Here is a 26,293-nt window from a genome sequence, read left to right on the forward strand (position 1 = left end):
CCTTGTGGAAAATTTGGAATTGCATCGTTTTGTCATATTTTAGCTGTGTGTTTCTGTGTATGCAGCTGGACCCACTACCTGCGGCTGTCCTCAAGGATAGGCCCAACCTCAATGCTGTGCGCTCTCTGGAAAAGGTTCTTGAAATTCACTGTAAGTCAAACCGAGGAATTAAACATACTATCATTTTTGTCAATGTCAATATTCAAGACTTTTTTAAAATATATATATATTATTAGAAGCTAACCAGTGTTTCCACAATATTTTTAGTCTTGATAAAGTGTCTTTAAAAAGCATTGAATCTTGCCTCAGGTCTTTCTTTAAATTTCGAATTGTGCCCCATTGAATAAAAATGTGTGCTTACGTGTCTGCAAACTACACCTTTCACTGTCAATATTTCAAACAGCAACCCCAAATTTACGCACAGGAAATAATACGTAAAATCCAATTAATAGAATACATCTGGACAAAAATCAAGAACAAATTCATTCAACAATTCAAGGAATGTTTAAAATAATGGTAACCAGGGGCGGACTGAAGGGGGTGAAGTAGCCCAGGAGTCATTGAAAGACTGGCCCACTTCATGGATGATGTTGAGAGCCATCCAGCCGGCAGCACAAGTACCTATACTTGTGCCTTAATGAAAAAAAAAACCAGCATTTGATGTTGTTTGGGACCAAAATCAGATAGTAAACAATAACCCGAGCCCTTAATTAGCCTAGAGTAAAATAATTACAACAGTGTAATGGTTTTAAAGCATGTAGTGATTTTAATGCAAACATGTCATTGATACAATAAACTATACAAGAGTAAACCATTAGAGAACTGTAAACAGATTTAAGTACACATGTAGGACTTTTAATTCAAATTTTCTACATATTTGTACAGTAAAAATGCAGTTTTGAGTTTGTGAAAAGACAAAGAAGCCCACTACTAATATTTACCAAAACTGGCCATAATTTATTCAGAATTGTGGGTTTATAGTACCACAAAAATGAGAACCATAACCAGATCAAAGTTTACATGTAGTACATTTAATTCATTTTTCTAAATATTGGTCCAGTAAAAATGCAGTTTTGAGTACATGAGCTGTCAGAGATGTCTACTACTAAAATTTACCAACCTTGGCCAGAACTTATTCAAAATTGTGGATTTACAGTACCACACAATGAGAACAGTAAACCTATCAAAGTATACATGTAGGACTTTTAACTCGTTTTTTCTAAATATTAGTCGAGCAAAAATGCATAGTTATGAGTATTGGATTAGTCAAAGAGGTCTACCACTAATATTCACCAACCTTGACCAGAATGTATTCAGATTTGTGGTTTTACAGTGCCACAAAAATTAGAACTGTAACCTGTCATATTCTAAAACTACCCGTTGCTAAGGGGAATCGCATAATATTGTACTGACGTGATAGCGCACATAACGCACATGTAGATGGTGCTGGTTTAAGATCGGGTGACTTTATTTCCTTTATTAACCTTTTAACACCAGAGCTTATTTTTCTCTGAATTTGCATGCTTTTGAATGTTGCCTTTATATTTCAAAGAAAAAAAATATTCACAATGGCCTGGTTGTGTCCCTTTTTTTCAGTACACCATAACATTTATGTTCATGTCCAAACTGTTGTTTTCTTCATTGACCAATTGTAATCAACATTTTGGACCCAAAAAGACAAAAACATCCAATTTTGGGGGGTCAAAATTTGTAATATTGATGTCCCATTGACAGCCAAACATGCTCAACTAAACATTTTGAAGCTTGATAATAACTTCTTAAGATAAACATTCAACAGAAAAAATTACGGTAGAAATGGTAGACTGAAATTTTTACATTTGATAATTCAACAGAAAGAGTAGGTATGGTCATTGGCGTTTTTATCGTTTCTACATACTATGATCAAAACAGGTTATAAGCAATAGACCAACAGTGCAAAATAGTGAATATACAGTGCCTTGCAAAAGTATTCGGCCCCCTTGAACCTTGCAACCTTTCGCCACATTTCAGGCTTCAAACATAAAGATATAAAATTTAATTTTTTGTCAAGAATCAACAACAAGTGGGACACAATGGTGAAGTGGAACAAAATTTATTGGATAATTTAAACTTTTTTAACAAATAAAAAACTGAAAAGTGGGGCGTGCAATATTATTCGGCCCCCTTGCGTTAATACTTTGTAGCGCCACCTTTTGCTCCAATTACAGCTGCAAGTCGCTTGGGGTATGTTTCTATCAGTTTTGCACATCAAGAGACTGACATTCTTGCCCATTCTTCCTTGCAAAACAGCTCGAGCTCAGTGAGGTTGGATGGAGAGTGTTTGTGAACAGCAGTCTTCAGCTCTTTCCACAGATTCTCGGTTGGATTCAGGTCTGGACTTTGACTTGGCCATTCTAACACCTGGATACGTTTATTTTTGAACCATTCCATTGTAGATTTGGCTTTATGTTTTGGATCATTGTCCTGTTGGAAGATAAATCTCCGTCCCAGTCTCAGGTCTTGTGCAGATACCAACAGGTTTTCTTCCAGAATGTTCCTGTATTTGGCTGCATCCATCTTCCCGTCAATTTTAACCATCTTCCCTGTCCCTGCTGAAGAAATCAGGCCCAAACCATGATGCTGCCACCATCATGTTTGACAGTGGGGATGGTGTGTTCAGGGTGATAAACTGTGTTGCTTTTACGCCAAACATATCGTTTTGCATTGTGGCCAAAAAGTTCAATTTTGGTTTCATCTGACCAGAGCACCTTCTACCACATGTTTGGTGTGTCTCCCAGGTGGCTTGTGGCAAACTTTAAACGAGACTTTTTATGGATATCTTTGAGAAATGGCTTTCTTCTTGCCACTCTTCCATAAAGGCCAGATTTGTGCAGTGTACGACTGATTGTTGTCCTATGGACAGACTCTCCCACCTCAGCTGTAGATCTCTGCAGTTCATCCAGAGTGATCATGGGCCTCTTGGCTGCATCTCTGATCAGTTTTCTCCTTGTTTGAGAAGAAAGTTTGGAAGGACGGCCGGGTCTTGGTAGATTTGCAGTGGTCTGATGCTCCTTCCATTTCAATATGATGGCTTGCACAGTGCTCCTTGAGATGTTTAAAGTTTGGGAAATCTTTTTGTATCCAAATCCGGCTTTAAACTTCTCCACAACAGTATCCCGGACCTGCCTGGTGTGTTCCTTGGTTTTCATAATGCTCTCTGCACTTTAAACAGAACCCCGAGACGATCACAGAGCAGGTGTATACGGAGACTTGATAACACACAGGTGGATTCTATTTATCATCATCGGTCATTTAGGACAACATTGGATCATTCAGAGATCCTCACTGAACTTCTGGAGTGAGTTTGCTGCACTTAAAGTAAAGGGGCCGAATAATATTGCACGCCCCACTTTTCAGTTTTTTATTTGTTAAAAAAGTTTAAATTATCCAATAAATGTTGTTCCACTTCACCATTGTGTCCCACTTGTTGTTGATTCTTGACAAAAAAAATAAATTTCATATCTTTATGTTTGAAGCCTTAAATGTGGCGAAAGGTTGCAAGATTCAAGGGGGCCGAATACTTTTGCAAGGCACTGTATATATCATCTAACACAAAAAGGGTTTGGAGGATGCCTCTTTTTGAGGTTAGTAATGGCACCCATCACGTTATCAAAAGTATATACATACAATCAAGCTTCTCGAACACACACATCTATACACAAATATTAAAGATTGATAGTGGAAAAAAAATCTAACACTGAAAAAAAGTATTTCCAAAAATATTGGCAATAAATTAGTTCAGTTCAATTTTTTCAGGCATACCACTCAGTTTCCCCTTGAACAGGACACAGAGCTACGTTGCAGAGCCCACTCTTCAGCCGTTTGCGCACTGCTGTCACTTCTCACTCGCCGACTCATCTGATGAAAACGACAAATCTGGCTCATCGTCTTCCTTGAGTTGATGAAATAATGCATTAGCTTTAGCTAAATTTAGTTTTCGATTCATTCCGCACGTCTCAAAGACGCTCGCTCAATCCAACCGGCTGTCGCTCGCTACCTCGCCTCCCTCTCCTTAGGTGGCGCCTTGCTTGGCTATTTATTAAAAATGTTCACGTTACAGCCGTCCTTCATGACCTCACAATGGCTCCTGGGTTATGTAGTTTTTCATGGTGCTTTCGATTTTGAAAAAGGACTTGAAATTATTGAAATATGGACATAAACACATGGTCCATGCAGCGTTTTAATGCTTATTTATGAGAATAATAAAACTATAAAACTCAAATGACATTATCTCCCGTTTTACTGGTCGATTGACTTCGAGTAAAAACGGGCATGCACCTCAACTTCTGCACTTTCAAATGAGACCAACCAGGGGCACGTGGTTACAGCGAGACGAGGCTTCAAAGAGGATATGCGTAAACATGTCGCCGCCTACACGTTTGGTGTTATAGGGTTAAATGGTTACAACAGAGGTGATATATATTTGAGTGTGTTGAGAGTCGGTCAGAAAGCACTTACTGTAATGCCTGGATTACGCTGGTGCGCTAATTTGACCACGGAACACGTACGTACGCTGGCTTGACCGCAGTCCCCAATTCCTACTTATTTTTCACCCAGTACTTATTTTTCCCGTTTACGTGTAAAATATGTAGGTTCTCAGTTCGCGCATGTGTAGTGACAACAAATTCTACTTATTTTAGGAATTATAACCCAAATTATTTCTCCTGACACCAGCCCACTGAGGAAATCCCCGGTATCTCCATATACCAGTCCGCCCTTGACTTTCAATATGGTGTTGCTTGCTCCTTACCACAGTGATTATGTTTGAGAACCATTGAGTTTAACTTCCCTGCATCTTAGGTCGTTGTTTGTAAATACGCTGTGATGTGAATTCCATTACCTGGTTCTCTCATGTTAGGTAAGTACTGGCGCTCAGTGTGTCACCATTCGCCACAGCTGGGCCTCTCACTACTGGAAAGCAAGCGAGGAGACTCCGAAGAGGCTGAGGCTGTTACTGCCATGGCCTCTCTGTCCGTGGCCAACACAAGCGTGGTGGATCATAGGTAAACACAAACCTAACTGAGAAATATGAAGAAAGTGTTTTTATTGGTGTATTATTTTCTTCATCAGACCAGAGGAGGAACCAATGGAAGAGGAGGAACCACTGTAACACGGGTGATAGACAACAGTGTTGCGCTGTTAGTATTGACCTTTCTGGAGGACACCGCTTTGAGCAGCAAGGAGTCTCGACTGATCCCTTCATTTAGTCCCTCTGACACCTTGATTGGCGGAGGGACAGGGGATAGCCTCAGCCTCAGAGCAGGGAGCCAATCAGGAGATAGAGGTCTGGACTTGGAAAAAAAAATAACAAAAACATAAGAGTTGCTTCATGGTGCTCGTTGGGAGATGTTTTTCTGCCAGTCTTCGCACCCCCACTATGTTGGCCGACAGCGGTGAGTGACCAAGGCAGCAGATGTGTTTCAAGGCGGGTGAGCGGCTTCAGGTCCCACCATTGAAAGGTGAGAATCTTTGTGGAAACAAAACAGTTTCTGTACAATGCCACACTGTATGAACACCAGGGACAGAGAACATCCCGCCTGCCAGTCCCAGCTCGGGATTTACCTTTTTCTTGACTTGTTTTTCCTGCTCTGCAACGGGAAAATAATTGACAACACGCATTCACTGTGGACTTTCGGTCTTACAAACACTTGTTTTCATCAGAGGTTCTGAGAGGAGTGCCTTGGTGAGGGTCCGCTGGATTTCACGATTGTTCAGGAAAAGTTTGCCTTAAGATTTCCTTCTCGGAGATCAGCGCCAGGGAGGGATGAGAAATAGAACATACAGCAAACAATCTTTCAGCATGTTTACTTGGAACGGGGCCATGCCTCTTGGCATTTGCCTCTTAAAGAGTTATTTTACTTTTTTGGATGGATCTATTTTTCTGTGGGAAAGAACATGCTCTGGAAAGGTAGTTGCCAGCTTCAGCAGAAGTGCAAATCATTTAATGAAATGCTTTTACTCTTATGTAGCTACCCTTTAAAAGAAGGCTTTATCGAGCAATCATGAGAGGAGAGGCTGGACATTTTTGCCCCATTTGGAATGTTGAATGACAGAAAAGCCAAAGCATGAAATTGTATCTATCACAATTATTTTACGACTCATGAGGGAAAAAAGCCTTCCCAGGTCACTGAATTTGTTCTCCTGAGTCGATCCTGTGCTCAGCCGGCAACTACCTAGTTATACGTGAAACTCCAGTCTTGTACTGTATATAATATTGAGTATATTTTATGGGGCCCAACTGCCTCTTCATATCGACTTGTTTTATTTTTCCACACATTCATTTCCACCACTTTTTAAATATTTCATTTCTAACATTTTCCATTCATAGAACTTTTTTTTTTAAATCCGTTTTCCTTTTTTGCATAGTTATAGGGCTGCCATTGACGAGAATAGTGTCACAGAATTTGTTTTTTTTGTATTTATGAAAAGGTAAGGAGCAATTTTCTTTGTATGGCTCTTCAGGCCACTGCGTTTTTCATCGATTGTGTATTTATAATGTACTGTTTATAGAAGATTTGTATATGGAAAATTTCTAAATGTACTCTAATGACAGCTATGATATTGTGAATGGAACACAGTATGGTGTTACTCTATTGACATAAAAAGACAAAACAAGAAGCAGCGAATTTAGCTACTCATCGACTGCACTGTTTCGATGTAAAGTCATCACACGGCACTGCTTTGGACTTTTCCTCATTGAGTCAAATCACTCCGTTGCCTAAGTGATGGTCTTTTCTCTTGTGCACGTATATGACATGCACTTACCTTAGTGACATGCCTGTGATCTCGCCGCAAGCAGGTCCAGAGGCCATTTTATGTAGCGAGCTGTTTTATGTGTCTTTTATTTCTCAAGTAAAAAGGCAGACATGCGGATGTTAAAAGGATCTGACCTTCTCATAGTTTTCTTTGCCGCAATTTAACTGTTGTGGTCTGTCATTTTGCGTAGGCGTCACGGTGCGATAATCAATATATTGCAAGACAATTTTTTTCACTACCTGTGTCCCTAGAGGAAGACTTTTTAAAATTTTATTTTAACAGTGGTGCGACTTACACTGCATCGCAAGTATTTCAAATATTTATATCTGGTGCCAATAAGTCATCACTGTCTCGTTATATTTTGCCCAAACATGTTCCTGTAGTGTATTTTCATCTGTCTACTGACATCAAATGATGAACACCACACTTAAAGTTTTAAGTCATTTTATAGACTTGTAAAATGTGAGTTTTTATTTTTTTAGTCTAACAAAAACATTCCATTTGATTAATTTTAATTTGAAAATAATATGATTTACAGATTTTGTTTTGTAGCCACGTTTAATACCGCTTTAAGTCTTTGTCCCATGCTTGAACCAACTTTTAACTCTTTGCATGGTTTGTGAGTCAGCATGCCTGCTTGTCTATGTAACAGAAAATGTATTTGCACAACAGAGGAAGAACAATACATAAACGTCTGGTAGTGTTCCTAGAGCCGGGACTGTTTTCTTCCTATCCGATGTGCAAATATTTAAAAGACTGTCCCAATGACTCCACTATGGTTGTTCTTGTTTCTGACGGGCGATTTCAGCACTTAATAATGGATATAGATGAACTGTGTTTGCTCTGCCAAGCCTCTGCTACATTCATGAAAGACTCTCCCAAAGAATGTTCCTCTTTCAAAGATGTTTAAACAGGCACTGTTGACGCTGAAGTAATGCTGCGCTTTTAATTGGGGGAAACAGATTGGAGGAGGACATTTGATTGTCACACCCACCTCGGCCAGTCCTACAAATAACCACTGTGGCTCAAGAGCAATTCTTGGTTTACATGTAAATGGAAAAGAAGTTATTTTTTGTTTGCTGTCTATGTCTCTAACGATGAAAAAAATATTTCTTGGGGACCTACGCTTTGAACGTTTCATCTCTGACATCTATAAAATATATTTCTGAAAAATACGAGTGTCTTTGGGTGTTTGAAATTGATTTTCTGTCTCCTCTTAAAGGCTTGAATTGCCTGATCTACTCTGTGTGAGTTGCGAATGTGCCTTTTTCAGTCATGAAATCTGATTATCTGTTTGGCGTAAGCTCGGAAAGTCTCACAAAGTCCATGTTTTCTCAGTACAACTTAAGATCAATAGTGCTTGATGTGGCAGGCATTTATTTAAATTCAGATTCATTCATTTGAAGGATTCCTTCCTTCGACTGTCATCCGGGTACAAATAACAGCCCATCCGTTGCCTGGCACATGACTTGAGATGATGCGTTGCATGAAGAGCATAAAAGCTCAGCTGACCTCTCCCTGAGTGGAAAATCAAATTATGAGACCCGGTATCACAAGTGTCAGAGACGCAAAGAGCACGCAGCTATCAGGTGACCACCTCTAATTGCAACAGAAAAATCAATCCCATAGTTGCAACAGTCCAAAATACTGTACTGCAGCCTGTGTTCATAATGGTATACTGGTCCTAAAATCTCTACAGTGAATCAAAGAATGGATTCTAGAGATGTTTTTAAAGTGCAATTTGAAAAAAATACCAGAAGGATCGAACACATAACACTTAACATCAATAAAACGATTGCAGATTTGATTCTGCTTTTTATTTTTAGGAGATTTGATGTAATTTTTCACCTTTTAATTTGACCTTTAATGGGCGAGTTGCTAATAAGCAACAAAAATTACAGTGGGTCTTTGATTTTACATTTCAGTAGAATGATACTGTCAATTTCACAGTGTCGTAAGAATGTGGTCACAAGAAGGCACCCTCACTTAATGCCATACTTAGCTACTCTTTTTCATTGGATTCTTTTACAGTAGTGGTATTTTTCCATATAAATAGCTTTAAATCTTGTGCTCTGTACAATGACAATAAAGGCTTTTTTATTTTATTTTAATATTATTTTAAGTTCACTACTGTGTTTTTACATTAAGAAGCCAGGACTGGTGTCAAAAAACATCTCTTTTATTTGTATTCCAAACTATACGGTTTCCCATTTCGGTCACCCAGGAGTACAACACACTTCTTCTGCCTTCTCTGAACAATTACATTAGTCCAACATACTGTACTTGACCAATAAAGATGATTCTTATGTAGTGACACTTGTCCTGGAGCATTTGCTGACACGTATTTTACATCTACTGAAATCTTCCTCCTAGCAATCTGGAGCCCCTTTCAAGGTTTCCTCTTTTACCATAATATGATTTCCCCTCACCCTTTAAGGGGTTTGGATCAGTGGATAATGATTTTTATGTGAACTGTGGACATTTTGAGACATTTGTTGTGAGGAATAAATGCAACTTGACTTGACATTGAATAGATTGCGTCTGCTTCTTGGAAGACGTTTAGTAGGCTGCATTAGTTCATACAAGGTGTAATCAGGACAAAACGAGCTTGTAATTTTGTTATGAAATTGCCCAACCACCAATGGTGTCATTCTGTTGGAATGCAAACGACAGTCGTTAAGATGACTTGCAGAAAGGCCACTCTGTCATTGATAGGAAACCCCATCATTAATATTCCATTCATTTGTAAAGAGGAGGCTGTGTTGTTTTTATTTGTTGGAGGCATAATTACATGAAATGAAATGACAGCAATGTGTGTGGGAAATACTCTGGGTGGTGACCAGTGCCGTAAGCAGTTCTGTTTAGAGATGGTCACCTTAAGAACAGCCTCTTTCAAACCATCCGTCTTCTGTAGTTAAATTAAGCAAATTTTTGTCCTCAAATGAGCGGTCCTTCTCGCTTACTTTTTTTTTTTCTTCTACTATGTATTTAACCAGGTCAGGACATTCAGAACATGTTCTCATTTAAAATGCTGACTTGCGAGCAATTCGGGGTTGGTAATATTTCCCAAGGACACTTCACCAGCGGAGAGTAAAAAGCCAGGATTCGAACCCTCTGACCATATATTCTAGGGATGTCCTGAAGCAGAATTTTGGACTTCCGATCACATTTTTTCTAGATATGTTTTGCCGATACTGATCTGATGCAGATCCTATACCTATACTTTAGACCAGTAAAAATAATACTAAAAATCATATTTTTTGTACGCCCTGGTCTGCAGCCTGCTTTGCAGTGTCCTGGAATGTCACTTATTCCAAGACGAGCAGAAAGGTTTAGTTGTAATTGATTCAATCCCCTGACTGGGAACGATATGACCTCGATGAATGAGAATATTCAGACATCATATGTAATCTTTCCACTGAACGATTTTCCTTCCTGCTAAATTTTTTTCCGAAATGCCAATCATGGTTTAGAGGCAATCTACTGTGAAATAGAACTGGACAAATCCCTGGTGATGTCACACAAAGCGTTAGCCGGACTTCATTTGCTGCCCACTTCCAACTGTTCTGGGTGCCACAATGAGAGCTGCCACGTTTTCTTGCCGCGTTGGTGAACCCAGCGGGTACATCATGTTTGACAATACCTCTTAAAAATATGCTGTATTAAAGATTCAACTATTTTATTTATTTATTTAAATAAAACGGAAAGATACAGGCTATATACCACTTCTGAGCAGCTCTAAGAAATTCTGAACAGTGTTAAACTAGAAATTGTAATTTCTCGGGAATTTACGATAGGGCTTTGCTGTGGTAGATACAGATCTATTAGATCACTTACTGTTAATTTGGGGACACTTCCTGATGATATAAGGTCACTTCCTGTTTATTTATTTTCCTGTTTATTGATATTTTGATGTACATAGCCGTCGATGGATTGGCTGTCAATGGCGTCGACTTACTTGGGCGCCAGTTGAATGTCAGTGGCCTGTACTGGTAAGTGTATGGCCAAAAATGAAAACCACACATTTTTCTGCCATTAAAAATTTAATGGAAAATTAATTTATTTTATTTATTTTTAAATTTAATTCAATTTAATTTGGACGTACATGCCCGTCTATGTCATGGGTGTGCATGGCTGTCAGTGGCATTGACTTACATGGGCCCCAGTTGAATGTCAATGGGCTATAATGGTAAGCGGTCAAAAATCACAACCACCTATGTTTTCCTGCCATTGAAAAAGAAGGGGAACTGTTTGCCATTAGAAATGAATGGAATGACGTACATTGCTGTCAATGGCATCCCCATTAAAAATGAATGGCCAATTTTTTGGTGAATTTTGAGAGAATTGTACATTTTTGGCAAATTCTGTATACAACTTTTATAACGTCCTGGAATTCTTGATGTGTAAATTATGCGATTTGGTCAAAAATTGTAGGACTAGATACATTTTGACATTTACACCGCCCCTGCAATTGTTGTTCAAGTAATGGTGTCACCATACAGTCCCAGTTTTTACATGTTTATTTTGTCGGTAAAATCAGTTGTTTTAGAATGTAGGCGAACAGGAGATTGATCCGTTTTGAAGCCAGCCTCCGAGGATGAGCATTGGTTAACAGCGCAAACTTTTTATTTTATTTTTTTTTAATTGCTCGTTTAAGGGTTCAGTAGACGGGTCGTTTTAGGACATCCACTTTTACCCATATTATGTGTACTCTACTACTTTTACTAACAACGTGCCATTACTTGTTGTGCTCGTATGACATATCTGCAGAGTAGACCCGATCAATTTTTTCAGTTTTTTCAAACGATTTTGGGATTGAAAATGTTGCTTGTTGACGTCCTGGAACAGATAATTTGGCGTCCAATGAGAGGAGGCCACTTCCTACCAGTATGCAAACTCCCATGCGATATCTCCCTTCTCTCTTCAACTGCCGACCCTCGGTTCGGTGCTGCAACACTGCGATGCAACATTAGCAGAAGATCCGATTATCGCGACTATTTCGCAGGGGAACCCTGCTGTTTATTTCTTTCTCGTTTTCCCCACCACTTCTTGCGACATGCCCAACATCGTCCTCTTCAGCGGGAGCTCTCACCACGACCTGTCCCAGAAAGTGGCGGATCGTCTGGGACTGGATCTGGGCAAAGTGATAACCAAGAAGTTCAGCAACCAGGAGACATGGCGAGTATTTTCGCGCTCTCTTTGTCAACCGAAAGTGAAGCCAAACGGCGGGATTTCTGGCCAGGATATCTCGTCGGAAAATGTTTAGCTCGAAGCTAACAATAGTTTACTACAGTGTCCACACGTGATGAGCTAGCATCACGTAAACACCAGGCTAGGAAGCTAATTCTAGTGCGTCCAATATCGGACACTGCTAGTCCTCTTCGTTCGCTAATGTCAATTCCTACAGCCACATCGTTAGGCTGCATGTAAATAAACATTCGTGTTTAAAGTTGGTGCATGTTTGGTTGCTAATTGTGCGAGCTAGCCGTTTCCCGTTGCAATGTGGAGGGCCAGTTGGTCGTGCTCACCAAACTACTAGTATACTGTCGTCGTGTTTATTTTGTGAAATAACGTTTAATTCGACCACGCGGTTATTTTTCATAACCACACACCTCTGTTTTCCCACGTCAAGTCTTAACTCCGAACACATTGTGTTGAACACATTGTGTTGTGGGATTCAAAATATTCCTCTGCGCGCCACTTGGCTATCTCGTCGTTGGCTAGAGTAGAAATCATACTCAAACGGGTGATTAATCCCATTAACCCATTCACTGCCATTGATGGCGATGGACGTCAAATCCTTTTTGACCAGCAAGGCTTGCACCGAGTCAAAATGGGGTTGATTTCTATTGCTGTCAGTGTTGAACAGCGAGGCATGCGGTAATTAAAAAAAAAAAAAAGTTTTGGCGTCCACATACGTAGGCATCACATTTTGGGTCATAAAGCCCACAATATTAAAATTTCATAAATAAAGGGTTTGAATGAACAACAAATTACTCAAATGTTTAAATGTTTAAAAATACATACCATAAAATGAATATAAACATTCATAACTAGACTAGGGCACAAGACACACGATATATCTATAGACCCTACCCACGTGACGTCACAACTCCGCTCTCCTGAATGGTACCGTCCACTTGTCCGTCAAAACATAGTGTTAACCTGTTACGGCTACGTACATTTCTATTTACGGCGTGTTTTTCTGCTCCTTAACATTAATAATCAAAATGGTGAAGGCGTGTGTGGCTGTTGGTTGCACTAACAGAGAAGATGGAAGGAGAGACTTGAAGTTTTACCGTATTCCGAGGGATCCAAAGAGGAGAGCAAAATGGACGGCTGCAATTCGACGTGAAAACTGGGCACCAAAAAATCACCACAGACTATGTAGTAGTCATTTTATATCCGGTAAGTTGCATTTAAGATATACTTAGAGGGTTTTGGGCTGACAAATAACCACAATTAAGATCATTGCGAGGCTAATCGCCGACAACATACGACGTAGTACGACATAGTTTCAAATTCAAGATGTTTGTGACTTCCCTTTCTTCCACCATCGTTATTTTTTGAATAATATTTAGCTGGTACCAAGTGAAAGAAACTGGCCTCGTCTACGGGGCTGACAAATAACCACAATTAAGATCATTGCGAGGCTAATCGCCGACAACATACGACGTAGTACAACATAGTTTCAAATTCAAGATGTTTGTGACTTCCCTTTCTTCCACCATCGTTATTTTTTGAATAATATTTAGCTGGTACCAAGTGAAAGAAACTGGCCTCGTCTCGGGGCTGACAAATAACCACAATTAAGATCATTGCGAGGCTAATCGCCGACAACATACGACGTAGTACGACATAGTTTCAAATTCAAGATGTTTGTGACTTCCCTTTCTTCCACCATCGTTATTTTTTGAATAATATTTAGCTGGTACCAAGTGAAAGAAACTGTCCTCGTCTACGGGGCTGACAAATAACCACAATTAAGATCATTGCTAGGCTAATCGCCGACAACATACACGTATGTAGTGAGAGTGCTATCGCTAAACCATATAAACATTAAAAGCCTTAACTCCATTGACAAACGACATGAAATACATTAGACTTGACAGTGGATGTTAGCAATAACAAAAGATTTTGAATTGAAAATTTCGTAACTCACCTTTCCAAGCACAAGATAGATTCCTGCCGAATTTTCGTGGACGAGGACCTGTTTCACCCAACCAGCAACAAAGTATTTATAAGCCTCCAAGCTCTTGAAGTTTTTCAAATTTTCGTGGGAATAGGCTGATTTTGTGTGGACAAGATAATTGTAAATATCAGCGTAGCAGATGTCAGGCAGACAGGGCGAAGACAGTGGGTCGAAAAACATCGATTTGGGCATCAAATATGGATCTGGCGACTGTATAGAACGAAGCTTTTCCACATAACGCCTTTTATGCAACACATCCAGTGAGTTTACGGCATCAGAAAGCACCGGGTCTTCCATGAAATGCATTTTAAATTCCTCGATCAATTGAAAACAAGGCTAATACAGAGACAAAATGACGGACAAGTGGGCGGAACCACACAGCGAGCACGTGGTTTTGTGATGTCGGTGGGTAGGGTATATATCATAGTACGAATTTAACTCATTGCCTGTCATTAACAAAGATGGACTTCCAGTTCATTTAAACTGACAGGAATGGTTGTGAATGCTGAAGTATTAGTGCCATTGACGGCGACATCCAATCCATTTTGACTCCCAGTCAAAATGGATTACCGTATTTTTCAGACTATAAATCGCAGTTATTTTTCATAGTTTGGCTGGGGGTGCGATTTATACTCTGGAACGACTTATGTGTGAAATGTTACAATGTTGAAATGCACATTATTATACGCCGCGCGGGCGCCAACCCAGTTTCAAATTCTTCATAATTCCCTCTGCCTTGACTGACGCCCAAGATCCAACTGAATTCAAACAGTGCCAAAGCATCATACTGCCACCACCATGCCTCATTGTACAGCAGGATTCACCAAATCCGGACCTCGGGGCCACTTTTCCTCTCGTGTTTTCCATGTCTCCCTCCTCCAGCACACATGAATCAAATAATCAGGATCATTATCAGGCTTCTGGAGAGCTTGCTGATGACATGCCGTATTTTTCGGACTATAAGTCAGTTTTTTTCATAGTTTGGCTGGGGGTGCGACTTATACTCTGGAGCGACTTATGTGTGAAATTATTAACACATTACAGTATATCATTTCACACGTTACTTTGGTGTTTTGGAGACACTGATGGTTTAGTAAACTTGTTAGCATGTTCTTTATGCTATAATTATCTGAATAACTTTTGATAGCTATGTTACGTTAACATACCGGCCACGTTCACATTTCGTTGTTCATGCATCATGTAACATTATCATACTTTACACTTATTAAGCATGTTGTTCTCTATTGTATTTTAAATTGCCTTTCAAGATGACATATCTGTTCTATGTGTTGGATTTTATCAAGTAAATTTCACCAAAAAATGCGACCTATATGTTTTTTTCCTCTTCGTTGGGCATTTTATGGCTGGTGCAAATTATACTCAGGTGCGACTTATAGTCCGAAAAATACGGTAGATGTCGAGCGGTGTCAGTGAGTGGCAGCCAATGAGTGCCCTGTAAAGGATTAAATATGATCAATTTGACTCCTACATGGGAACCTCAATTCCGAAGCAACTGATTAAATCGCACACAAGGGATGTTAACGCGACTTGAATGTACGTCAGTGCCACCTCGACTAAGAAACTTCCCCATTTGAGTTGGAACTGTTTCATTTTAGAACTGTGGAGAATCCATAACGAGCAGCACAAGTTAACATTGTGGAGTCACATGCATTCCATCTTAGGCCTTTTGCTGAGTTCTTGACCTAATTGCATCATTGATAGTACGCTCATAGCTGTACTTCTATTATTTAGACATTTAAGTTTGTTAACAACTGTGCTGATAGTTGGAGTATTTTTTTTTTAATTGCCATAGTTCAAATAATATACAGTGCTGTCAATTACATGCAATACCCATTTTAACAACTCAACACGGCAACCAAAATTGATCTTCAACATGCCATTCTTGTGGAATTTTCTAAATATAAATTTAATACACCGTAAGCCGTAACATTATTTCCTAACATATTATTTCATAACTGATGACTGAGGTACACGACATGTTCTTCAGCACACACCCACTGCTCTTCTCATTGATCATGAATTATTCGCGCTATTTCAGTCCACTTCAAGGGGAAATGGCACTATATGAAAAGCCTTGGTAATTTTGACAGGTAAACTTGAGAAACACCTAAAGGACCTTCAGTCCCACCCACTTAGAATACAAATCTGTTTGCGACACCTAAAAAAAACATTACAATTTGAAAACTCTTGAATTTTAGACCACAGTTAGCATTTTGACATGAAGCAGATCTTTTACTAAGCTAACTGTGGCAATGCTACTTCAGAGGTGACATCTAACTTTTTTTTAATGCTTCAATGCATTACGTGAATGCGTTATCAATCGGTTCTGGGAATAGGTGAGTCATTAATTATAAGTACTCGAACCCATAGTCTGAGAAAAGTGATATCTGGACTGTATATCCCTACACTTGACGGTTTTTCACAGAACAACTGATCCTGGAATTCTGGTGTCAGAAATGTAATTATCTTCCGTTTCCATGGCTGTAAGCTTGGGAATTTAGCTGTTTGGGTGACAAACATTCAAAAACAACAAATTTTCTCACTCCATAAATCTGAGGAGGTGAGAAGTTTACATTTCTCTACACAGCTCCCACACAATCGTTAGCCAGCTGAGCTATGCTTGTCAAGGTCTGCACTGTAGTAACAGCAGCAGTTGCTTGGTATGACAACATGATTGGACTTTAGTTAGCAGTTTAGCCAGGTGCAAAGTGACGTTACTGGACAGCGTTTATCCCCTGCACCAAAGTGAAACAGATCTTCTGGACAGGTAAAGCAAACCATTAGAAGGCGGATTCTATGGAAACTGCTAAATTTCAGTGTGTAAGCGTGAAAGTGATCCGGGGTCAGTGATCATGTGGCTGAGGCCAAATTGGAATGAGACCAATGTCCTAAACAGGAATGTTTCACACACGTGCTTGCTGTCCCTTCTGACTTCAATATTCTCTACCTCTTGGTGCATGCTGTACATCAACTCGGTCCAGATGTATTACTGGTTCTACCTTGTTTTATTGTATATGGAGCAGGCATGTGTCACCGTATATAATGTAAATTATAGTTAGTTGTGCAGTTTTTTGGGTTGAAATTGGCAGAGACTATTAATAGTTTACCCACTGTCTTACCAGATGCTGTGTTTGGAGTCTTTAAAACATTTTTTTTCATTTGATAAATAACAAATCAGATTATAGTTGGTCACACTATAATAATTTAGGATTTAATCTTTTGACATTATTAATGGTCACAAAACTGAACAAAGTAGATGACTGCTTTAAAACAATGAAAAGAAAGCTTGATACAACTGCGTGGTGCATTGCGAATATATACAGTGGGGAGAACAAGTATTTGATACATAGTCAATGGGAAAACCCATTGGCAGTGTATCAAATACTTGTTCTCCCCACTGTATATATTTTTTTCTTTAACTGACAAATGGTAAGAACACCGACCTCTATGCTCCACAATTGATGTCCAGTCATTCACTACACAGACTGGTTACTGGTAACAGTTTTATTCACTACCATTGATGGCCTTAAAAGTCAAATTTCCATGTTCACTGTGAAAGCGTCACTTACACATCGGCCAAAAGTATTGGCACCGCTGCAATTCTGTCAGATAATGCTCAGTTCCTCCCAGAAAACGATTGCAATTAAAATGCTTTGGTGGTAATATCTTCATTTATTTTGCTTGCAATGAAAAAACACAAAAGATAATTGAAAAAAAAAAAAAAAAAATCTTTACACAAAACTCCAAAAATGGGCCAGGCAAAAGTATTGGTACCCTTTGAAAAATCATGTGATGCTTCTCTGTGTAATTAACAGCACCTGTTACTTACCTGTGGCACATAACAGGTGGTGGCAATAAGTAAAACACACTTGCAGCCAGTTAAAATGGATTAAAGTTGACTCAACCTCTGTCCTGTGTCCGTGTTTGTACCACATTGAGCATGAAGAAAAGAAAGAAGACCAAAGAACTGTCTGAGGACTTAAGAAGCAAAATTTTGAAGAAGCACGGGCAATCTCAGGGCGACAAGTCCATCTCCAAAGACTGAATGTTCCTGTGTCTACTGTGCTCAGTGTCATCAATAAGTGTAAAGCCCATGGCACTAGAGCTGGGAATCTTTGGGCACCTAACGATTCGATTACGATTACGATTCAGAGGCTCCGATTCGATTATAAAACGATTATTGATGCACCCCACTCCTTTGTTTTTTAATTTGTTTTGTATATTAGTTCCAAAATTGTTCAAAAATCCTCTCAGGCTAAACCAAACTACTATTTCAGTATCAAGTTAACATATAGCAGTAAACAAATATACAAAAATAACAGTAAATAAAAAAACTCCAGTCCCCATTCTATATCAGCAGCTTTAAACTACTTTTAATTAATTTAATGTTGTGAATCAACCGTTAAAGTTGTTAAAATTGCTCCTGTTATTCCATAATTTCTCTTTTGTCTACTTTCAACATGTGAAAGTTTAAAAACTATTTTAAAGATAGATTCAAGTCAATATTTTACCGATTTAGGAGTATTTTAGATAAAAAGTTAATTAGGTTCGCTTGGAAGGTTCGCAACAACAGCCTTGTAGGGAAGTGTACTGCTTTAAGATGGCGGCCGTTACTAACGCCCGCATCTAGTTTTTTGTAGATGTGCTGGCAACGACACCGAGGCTCTAATGCATCTAGTCCTATATAAATGATATTTACCGTAACATAATGTGGCTTGTAGCAGCTTTTCGGCAGCAGTCAGGTATGTTTTGTTTTTTGTTTTTTTATCTCTTGGCATGAGTTGAGCTAGAGCCGTGAGTTGAGCATTGGCGTTAGAGGTTAGATTTTGTGCCCGAACCCGACCCGACCCGAATGTCCACAATTTAAGCATTCACGTTCGGGTCAGGTCGGGTCGGGCCGCCATGCCGGACTAATAAATTATTTTAAAAAAAAAAAAAAAATGGAGAGCATGCTCTCTGTATTGCGCTTTTGCTTGTGCGTGTGCATGAACGCCGTGGCGCCGGCCGCTTTTTCTTCTTGTCCTCCCGCTGCACGGCCGAGGCGCCGCCCTCTCCTGTTCCCTCTCCTTGTCAGAGAGGCGCGTCCATGTGAGAACAATATCCCACACACTCAGAAATATGTTTAACAAACTTTCCCAGCGTTATTTCGTTGTGTGAATGCTTTGATAATTCTCAAAAAAATATGTAGATTATTTAAACATTAAGAAAACTCGCGTTTTTTTCTGCCAACTCGAAGAAATGAAAATAAATTGCTGCTGCTGCGTTTTTTCCGCGTCACTCAAAAAAAAAAAAAAATTGGGTTTTTCGGGCTCGGGCCTGCAAATCTAGTTAAGTGATCGAGCTCGGGCCGGGTCGGGCCTCAATACCAGCGGGCCGTGTCGGGTCGGGCTGGATTTTTTAGGCCCGAACTAGGCTCTAATTGGCGTTACCCGAGGGGCCGGGTAATGAGAAGCATGATGTTTAGCTACTCTCGCTCCGTCCCTAATTGCGTACCGATTACCGAAGACCGCGCGGCGCGTGTCGTACTTCTGCTTTACTTGGCATATTTCAATAATCGGAATTTGGATGTTTGTGAATCGTTCTCGAATCTTCCACGGCCGAATCGCGAATAATCTAAGAATCGGAAATTTTGCACACCTCTACATGGCACTGTGGCTAACCTCCCTGGATGCGGACGGAAAAGAAAAATTGACGAGAGATTTCAATGAAAGATCGTGCCGATGGTGGATAAAGAACCTCGACTAACATCCAAACAAGTTCAAGCTGTCCTGCAGTCCGAGGGTACAATAGTGTCAACCTGTACTATGTGTCGGCATCTGAAAAGGGACTCTATGGTAGGATACCCAGGAAGACCCCACTTCTGACCCAGAGACATAAAAAAGCCAGGCTGGAGTTTGCCAAAACCTACATGAGAAAGCCAAAAATGTTTCGGTAGAATGTTCTCTGGTCAGATGAGACAAAAGTAGAGCTTTTTGGGAAAAGGCATCAACATAGTTTACAGGGGGAAAAAATGAGGCCTTCAAAGAAAAGAACACTCTCCCCACAGTCAAACATGGCGGAGGTTCCCTGATGTTTTGGGGTGGACTGGACTGGTTGACCGTGTCCATGGCATTATGAAGTCTGAAGACTACAAACAAATTTTGCAGCATAATGTAGGGCCCAGTGTGAGAAAGCTGGGTCTCCCTCAGTGGTCATGGGTCTTCCAGCTGGACAATGACCCAAAACACACTTAAAAAAGCACTAGAAAATGGTTTGAGAGAAAGCACTGGAGACTTCTAAAGTGGCCAGCAATGAGTCCAGACCTGAATCCCATAAAGAAACACCTGAAAATGGCGGTTTTGAGAAGGCACCCTTCCAATCTCAGAGACCTGGAGCAGTTGGCCAAAGAAGAATGGTCTAAAATGGATAAGTGGATATTGGACTATTTCTTCAATAAAACACGCAACAACTGTGTCTGCCTCATTTGCAAAGATACAGTCGCTGTTTTCAAAGAGTTCGATGTGACGCAATATTACCAAACAAGACACGCTGACATGTACGACAACATTACAGGGAAGATACGCAGCGAGAAATTATAGCAACTTGAAGCTAGTTTAATTTCACAGCAGCAGTATTTCGCAAGAGCCCGAGTGTCGAAAGAGAACGCCACAAAGACGAGATTGTTGAAATTATGAATTTAAAAAATTATAAAGCAAATGTGACACACAGAAGGGCTTGCTAAAATTTGTTTAAATATATTGTTCTATGTAAATCAGCCAAGGTAGCCCCCCGCATTTTTACCACACCAAATCTGGCCCCTTTGCAAAAGGTTTGGACACACCTGTTTCACTTCTTTCACTTGGTACCAGCTAAATATTATTCAAAAAATAATGATGGTGGAAGAAATAAGCATCTTGAATTTGAAACTGTATGTTGTCGGCGATTAGCCTCGCAATGATCTCAATTGTGGTTGTCAGCCCAAAACCCTCTAAATATATATTAAATGCATCTTACCAGATATAAAATGACTACTACATAATCTGTAGTGATCGTTTGGTGCCCAGTTTTCTCGTCGAATTTCAGCAGTTCTGTCTCTGTTATTGCAACCAACCGCCACACACGCCTTCACCATTTTGATTATTAATGTTAACGAGCAGAAAAACACGCCATAATAGGAGGAATTTACGTAGCGGTAATGCTTAAACCCGACGAGCTGACGGACAATATGGCGCGGAGGCGTGGTTGTGACGTCATGTGAGTAGGGTCTATAAGTTGTATTAGGCTGAGGGTGCCATTACTGTTGTCCAGCCCATTTTTGGAGTTTTATGTAAAATGATAGTGATTTCATTTTTTTTTTTTTTCATTCTCTTCTGTGTTTCTTTACTGCAAGCAAAATAAGTGAAGATATTATTACCAAATCATTTGTAATTGCAATCATTTTCTGGGAGAAATTGAGCAATATCTGTCAGAATTGCAGGGGTGCCAGTACTTTTGGCCAGCCGTGTACTTTGTCCATTTAAAGCAGGGTCTGTGCATAGTACAGTGGTTAACCAATGCTTGACGAGTAGGCAGGACAATTTTTTGCTTACTTCTGGGAAATACTGGCTAATATGTTTTACTCTGCTATTACACATTGGAAAAAATAAATTTAGTTTTTGTTTTTCTGAAATTGAAAAGATTCTTTCTGCTGAGATGCACTTAAACAAAACCTTGTCGGTCCTTTTAAAGCCACAGACATACGGTCTCAGATACAACAATGTGATATCGAAGATGGTGACACCAAGTGGTTAAACAGATAAAGCTGCGCCTCATTTGCACTTTCTCATTTATTGTGTGTTGTATTGCTGTATAGTTATTCGAAATCAATTTGTGTCTGATTAATCGATGGGATAATCTATACCAGGGGTCTCAAAACTTTTCCAAAAGGGCCACAGCGGGTGGAGGATTTCATTCCAACCAGACAAGACGAAACCTTTTCACGAATCTGGTTTTTACAAGTGTAATCAGTTGTAACCTGTTTTAGCAGTAATTTCATTGGTTAAACTGGCTTTGCTGGATTGATTGCAATAAAAACCGGGATTTACAGCGGCCCTTGAGGACCGGTCTGGAGACCCTTGTTCCATACAAAACTTGGTTCTTAAATATTTTATAGCTACAGAACTAGGGTGATGTCATCTGTGAAAGTTGATTATACTCTGTTGAATAAATACTGCCCCCCCAATTTGGATCGTATTCTTAATTGATTAACTTAAATGTTCCACTGTACCAATGTTTTAACATTAATTTCTCCCTCTCAACATACAGCGTGGAGATTGGGGAAAGTGTGCGCGGCGAGGACGTGTACATCGTGCAGAGCGGGTGCGGCGAGATTAACGACAACCTCATGGAGCTGTTAATTATGATCAATGCCTGCAAAATTGCCTCGTCGTCGCGCGTCACTGCCGTCATCCCCTGCTTCCCTTATGCCCGCCAGGACAAGAAGGACAAGGTGAATGAAAATTTGAATAAACACATGTAGTCAATTTTTTTTCAGCTTGTAGGGAATCGCTGATTTAATGTAGTGGTCACTTTATCACTAGAATGCCAACATAGATTAGGTTTCTGTGAGCTGACAGCTCAGTATACCCAGCATCCACTTGAGTATTTTGGCAACACAACCTGCAGTTCCAGTTTCCAGAAGAATGCAAATAAAATTCACTCTGTACAAGTATGCTAAAATGGAATCTTAGAATTATATCATGCTCAATATCGGGAAACCTTGCAATTGCTCTCTTTGAGATGTGAATTTCCATACTTCTCTCATTGACTTAAGCAACTATGTTGCTTCCTTGTCCCAGAGCCGAGCGCCAATATCGGCCAAGTTGGTGGCAAACATGTTGTCTGTTGCTGGTGCCGACCACATCATCACCATGGATCTTCATGCGTCACAAATCCAGGTGAGATTGTGTGAACCTGCACGTAAACATTTATGAGCGCTTATACCTCTCATGTTTGTATTTAACCTACTAAATACTTAAGATTTTCTTCATGCAAAATTGGCAGCCATCAAATGACACCAAATAATGTTTGTCCTTTAAGGGATTTTTTGACATCGCAGTGGACAATCTATACGCAGAGCCGGCCGTCCTGCAGTGGATAAGGGAAAATATCCCGGAGTGGAAAAACTGCATCATTGTGTCTCCTGATGCAGGTGGCGCAAAACGGTAAAATGCTCCACGGCGAGAAGCGTCTCCGTTCCAAACATCTAAATAAATATTTTCCAACTTTCATAGAACCAAGGCACATAACACAACACACACCCTAAAAACAAACAAACAAAAAAAACACTCCACCAAACCAAGATTTTACCATTTATACATACAAATCATTTTCTTGACTCAATTTGTCATAAATGTACTTAATGTGTAATCTGGGCTTGTTACATTGGAAAAAAATACTTTTGAATGAATGGCAATAGGTGCATGTAATCATATTCTTCATAGTATACAGTAATTCGCATAGCAGTAGACGTTGCACCACCAAGAAATGCACAATGGAGATGAAAAAATATACAGTATATGTTGCACTGGAGGAGTCACATTTTGGAGGGAATTTCATCTTTATTAGAGACAAGGAACAATACATTCTGTATCATAATAACAACAAAATGGAGAACAACAGGCTAAATAGGTGTCAGTTATCTCACTCAAAATCACCACTAAATCTATTAGTCTTCATTTTTAGTATCACTTGTGAACAACTCAAAGTCTAGAAGTAGAGGGCACGACTATAGAGTACCTTTCTCGTATAAACAAATCCATTTATGTAGCACTTTACAAAACCTGAGAGGTCTTCAAAGTGTTTTACAACAAAGAAAAATACAGTTCATGGTAAATAAAAGACAGGAAAGTACGATAAAATAAACTAGAGGGGAAAAAACAAAAATGATGCGTCGAGCTAAAAGTCAATACAGCAAATAAAACACATAAAATCCGAACACATTAAAACCCTTAAAATATAACCAGGGTGGCTAGAGACAAAGCACAAACCGTATAGGTCACACCTGGGTATAAATCGCAGGACCAGCCAAACTGGAAAGAAAGTGTGACTGACTTATGGTCTGGAAATTGAAACTTCAGCTGTGTAGTGGGAGAACATTTAATTCCGGGGTGTCTTAAATACAAGTGTTACTTGCGTCCTCAATTACAAATCTTGAAGGTCCACAAGTATTTTTGTCATACAAGCATGGGTGCATTTATTAATGTCGGTCAAGTACAAGTCAGGTCGAAGGTGGTAAAACACAAATAAAATGCACATTCTGATTAAAAACAAAAAAATTGCCATTTGCTCTGGGTCCGCAGAGAGGTGTGCCTTGGTCCGGTTGTGGACCACGGTCCGCAAATTGAGGACCCCGGGGGTCTAGAATGTTGTGGGTTTCATGCTGAGCAGAATAGCATCTCCCCATTCAGAAGCCCAAAAAGACAAATCTGAAAAAAAATTTATGTTGACACAAGCAAATAATCTTGATTCAAGTAATTTTAAACATTTCTATTGATTTTAAATGGAAAAAGATGATTTGAAAATATTTTGAGTTGTAAGAGTGGACTATATATGGCAGGCCATGATTTGGACCTCCCTAATAAAATTGTTGTTCATTATGTCTCTGGCAGGGCTTAATTGACTATTCAGAATATTATAATAATAATTATAATATTCAGAAAAATTTAGTGAACTGAAATGTGACTCATGCAGCGTAACTTCCATCGCGGACCGGCTGAACGTTGACTTCGCCCTCATCCATAAAGAGAGAAAGAAGGCCAATGAAGTGGACCGCATGGTACTGGTGGGAGACGTCAAAGATCGTGTGGCAATCTTGGTGGATGACATGGCTGACACTTGCGGTACCATCTGCCACGCTGCCGACAAGTCCGTATCGCAGCTACATGTTATTTCTGAACTGAAGATTTTTTTTCTGACATTTTGACACTTTCCCTCTCTCATGCTTCAGGTTGATTGATGCCGGTGCTGTGAAAGTCTATGCCATCCTCACTCATGGCATTTTCTCTGGCCCAGCCATTTCACGTATTAACAATGCGCCATTTGAGGCAGTAGTGGTAACCAACACAATCCCACAGGAAGAGAAGATGAAGGCGTGCCCCAAAATACAGGTGCGTATCAACAAGTATACACTAACACACTGTTATCTGAAAGTTGAGTTATGCCAACAAAGTAACGAAGCTTCTTTGAATTGTCACAACATGCATTCTGTGATTTGTCAATGTTCACTTTGTTGGCCTGTAATGACAACTTTGTATTTCAGCATCCAGCCACCCTCCATGTCATAGGCAGGCACTGAAAACAACTGTTATTACGTCAATTTAAAGTCAAAATCTAGATTATATATTTACCGCAACAGCTCTGTTGTACATTTAAAATATTTTCTTAAAGGCACAATCATAATGGTATGACATTTATATTCTAATTCTTGGTTTTTCAGTTATACGGGTTCTGATGATGATTCAATCTAATTTTGTAGGTTATTGACATTTCCATGATTCTGGCGGAAGCGATTAGGAGAACCCACAATGGTGAATCTGTGTCCTACCTCTTCAGCCACGTCCCCTTGTAAAGGCGAGCAAGGGAGGAGTCCATCAACCCCTCCGTCCTCTTCAACTGAGCCATCGGCTGCGACCGCTCCTCTTTTCTAAAGGCTTGAGTGTCAGGTGGTTTTAGTGAAATAGATCTCACCCACAGATTGTCTTTGAATATTTTCATGCAGGACATTGAGAGAGACAGCCCCAACCCTTGCTATGACCAAAGGGTCATGATGCACCTGCCGTATCCTGTTATAAACTTTAAATGCATCATTCCACTTCCACTTTACATTTTATTTGAAAAAGAAACCCCAACTTTTTGGTAACATGCACCTTTACCCATTAAGTATTCCCAGTAGCTGTTGCTATATATTGAGACTGACAGTCTCAAAAAAGGTCATGGAGTCCAATTTGATCAATGATTTTTATTGTTATTAATCGATAAATGATTCAAGCCTTGGCGATGAGGATTTTTTTTTTTTTACCTGCAATGGAGCTTTTTTTTTTTTTTTTTTTTTTGTAATGCGAATCAAGCAGCTTCTTTTCACAATAAAGCTTTGAAAATAGCTTTGCAAACAGTTTTCTCGTCCACTCTTTTATCTATCCAGATACACAAAATTACTATGAAATTCTAGTACTTAACAGATATGAAGTCTTATTTTAGGGCAGAATTTGAACGCGCAGTCTGCTGTAACTGCTGAAAAAGACCGTTAAGCAAACTATTTGCACGACA

The 26,293-nt window shown here is 39.6% G+C and overlaps 2 protein-coding genes across 5 annotated transcripts in view; both read left to right on the plus strand.

Moving 5' to 3' along the window:
• LOC130905418 (histone deacetylase 4-like) overlaps window positions 1-9,315 on the plus strand; it is a 130,378-nt gene extending 121,063 nt beyond the window's left edge. For 3 of the 4 annotated variants that reach the window (XM_057818819.1, XM_057818829.1, XM_057818811.1), the window contains 3 exons: window positions 66-150; window positions 4,898-5,042; window positions 5,110-9,314. In XM_057818819.1, coding sequence (XP_057674802.1) covers window positions 66-150; window positions 4,898-5,042; window positions 5,110-5,149 — 270 coding nt within the window. In that variant the 3' untranslated portion in view covers window positions 5,150-9,314. Of the gene's footprint in view, window positions 1-65; window positions 151-4,897; window positions 5,043-5,109 lie in introns of all 4 variants that reach the window. The other variant, XM_057818802.1, reaches the window with a different exon arrangement.
• Window positions 9,316-11,658: 2,343 nt separating this feature from the next.
• On the plus strand, window positions 11,659-26,077 carry LOC130912386 (ribose-phosphate pyrophosphokinase 2). Its single transcript, XM_057830446.1, has 7 exons — window positions 11,659-11,973; window positions 22,292-22,475; window positions 22,825-22,923; window positions 23,066-23,190; window positions 24,719-24,892; window positions 24,975-25,134; window positions 25,503-26,077. Exons 1-7 carry the CDS (start codon window positions 11,852-11,854, stop codon window positions 25,593-25,595), a joined length of 957 nt encoding a protein of 318 aa, XP_057686429.1. The 5' UTR covers window positions 11,659-11,851; the 3' UTR covers window positions 25,596-26,077.
• Window positions 26,078-26,293: the final 216 nt, after the last annotated feature.

The sequence above is a fragment of the Corythoichthys intestinalis genome, chromosome 2, assembly GCF_030265065.1.
Source record: "Corythoichthys intestinalis isolate RoL2023-P3 chromosome 2, ASM3026506v1, whole genome shotgun sequence".
Lineage (NCBI taxonomy): Eukaryota > Metazoa > Chordata > Actinopteri > Syngnathiformes > Syngnathidae > Corythoichthys > Corythoichthys intestinalis.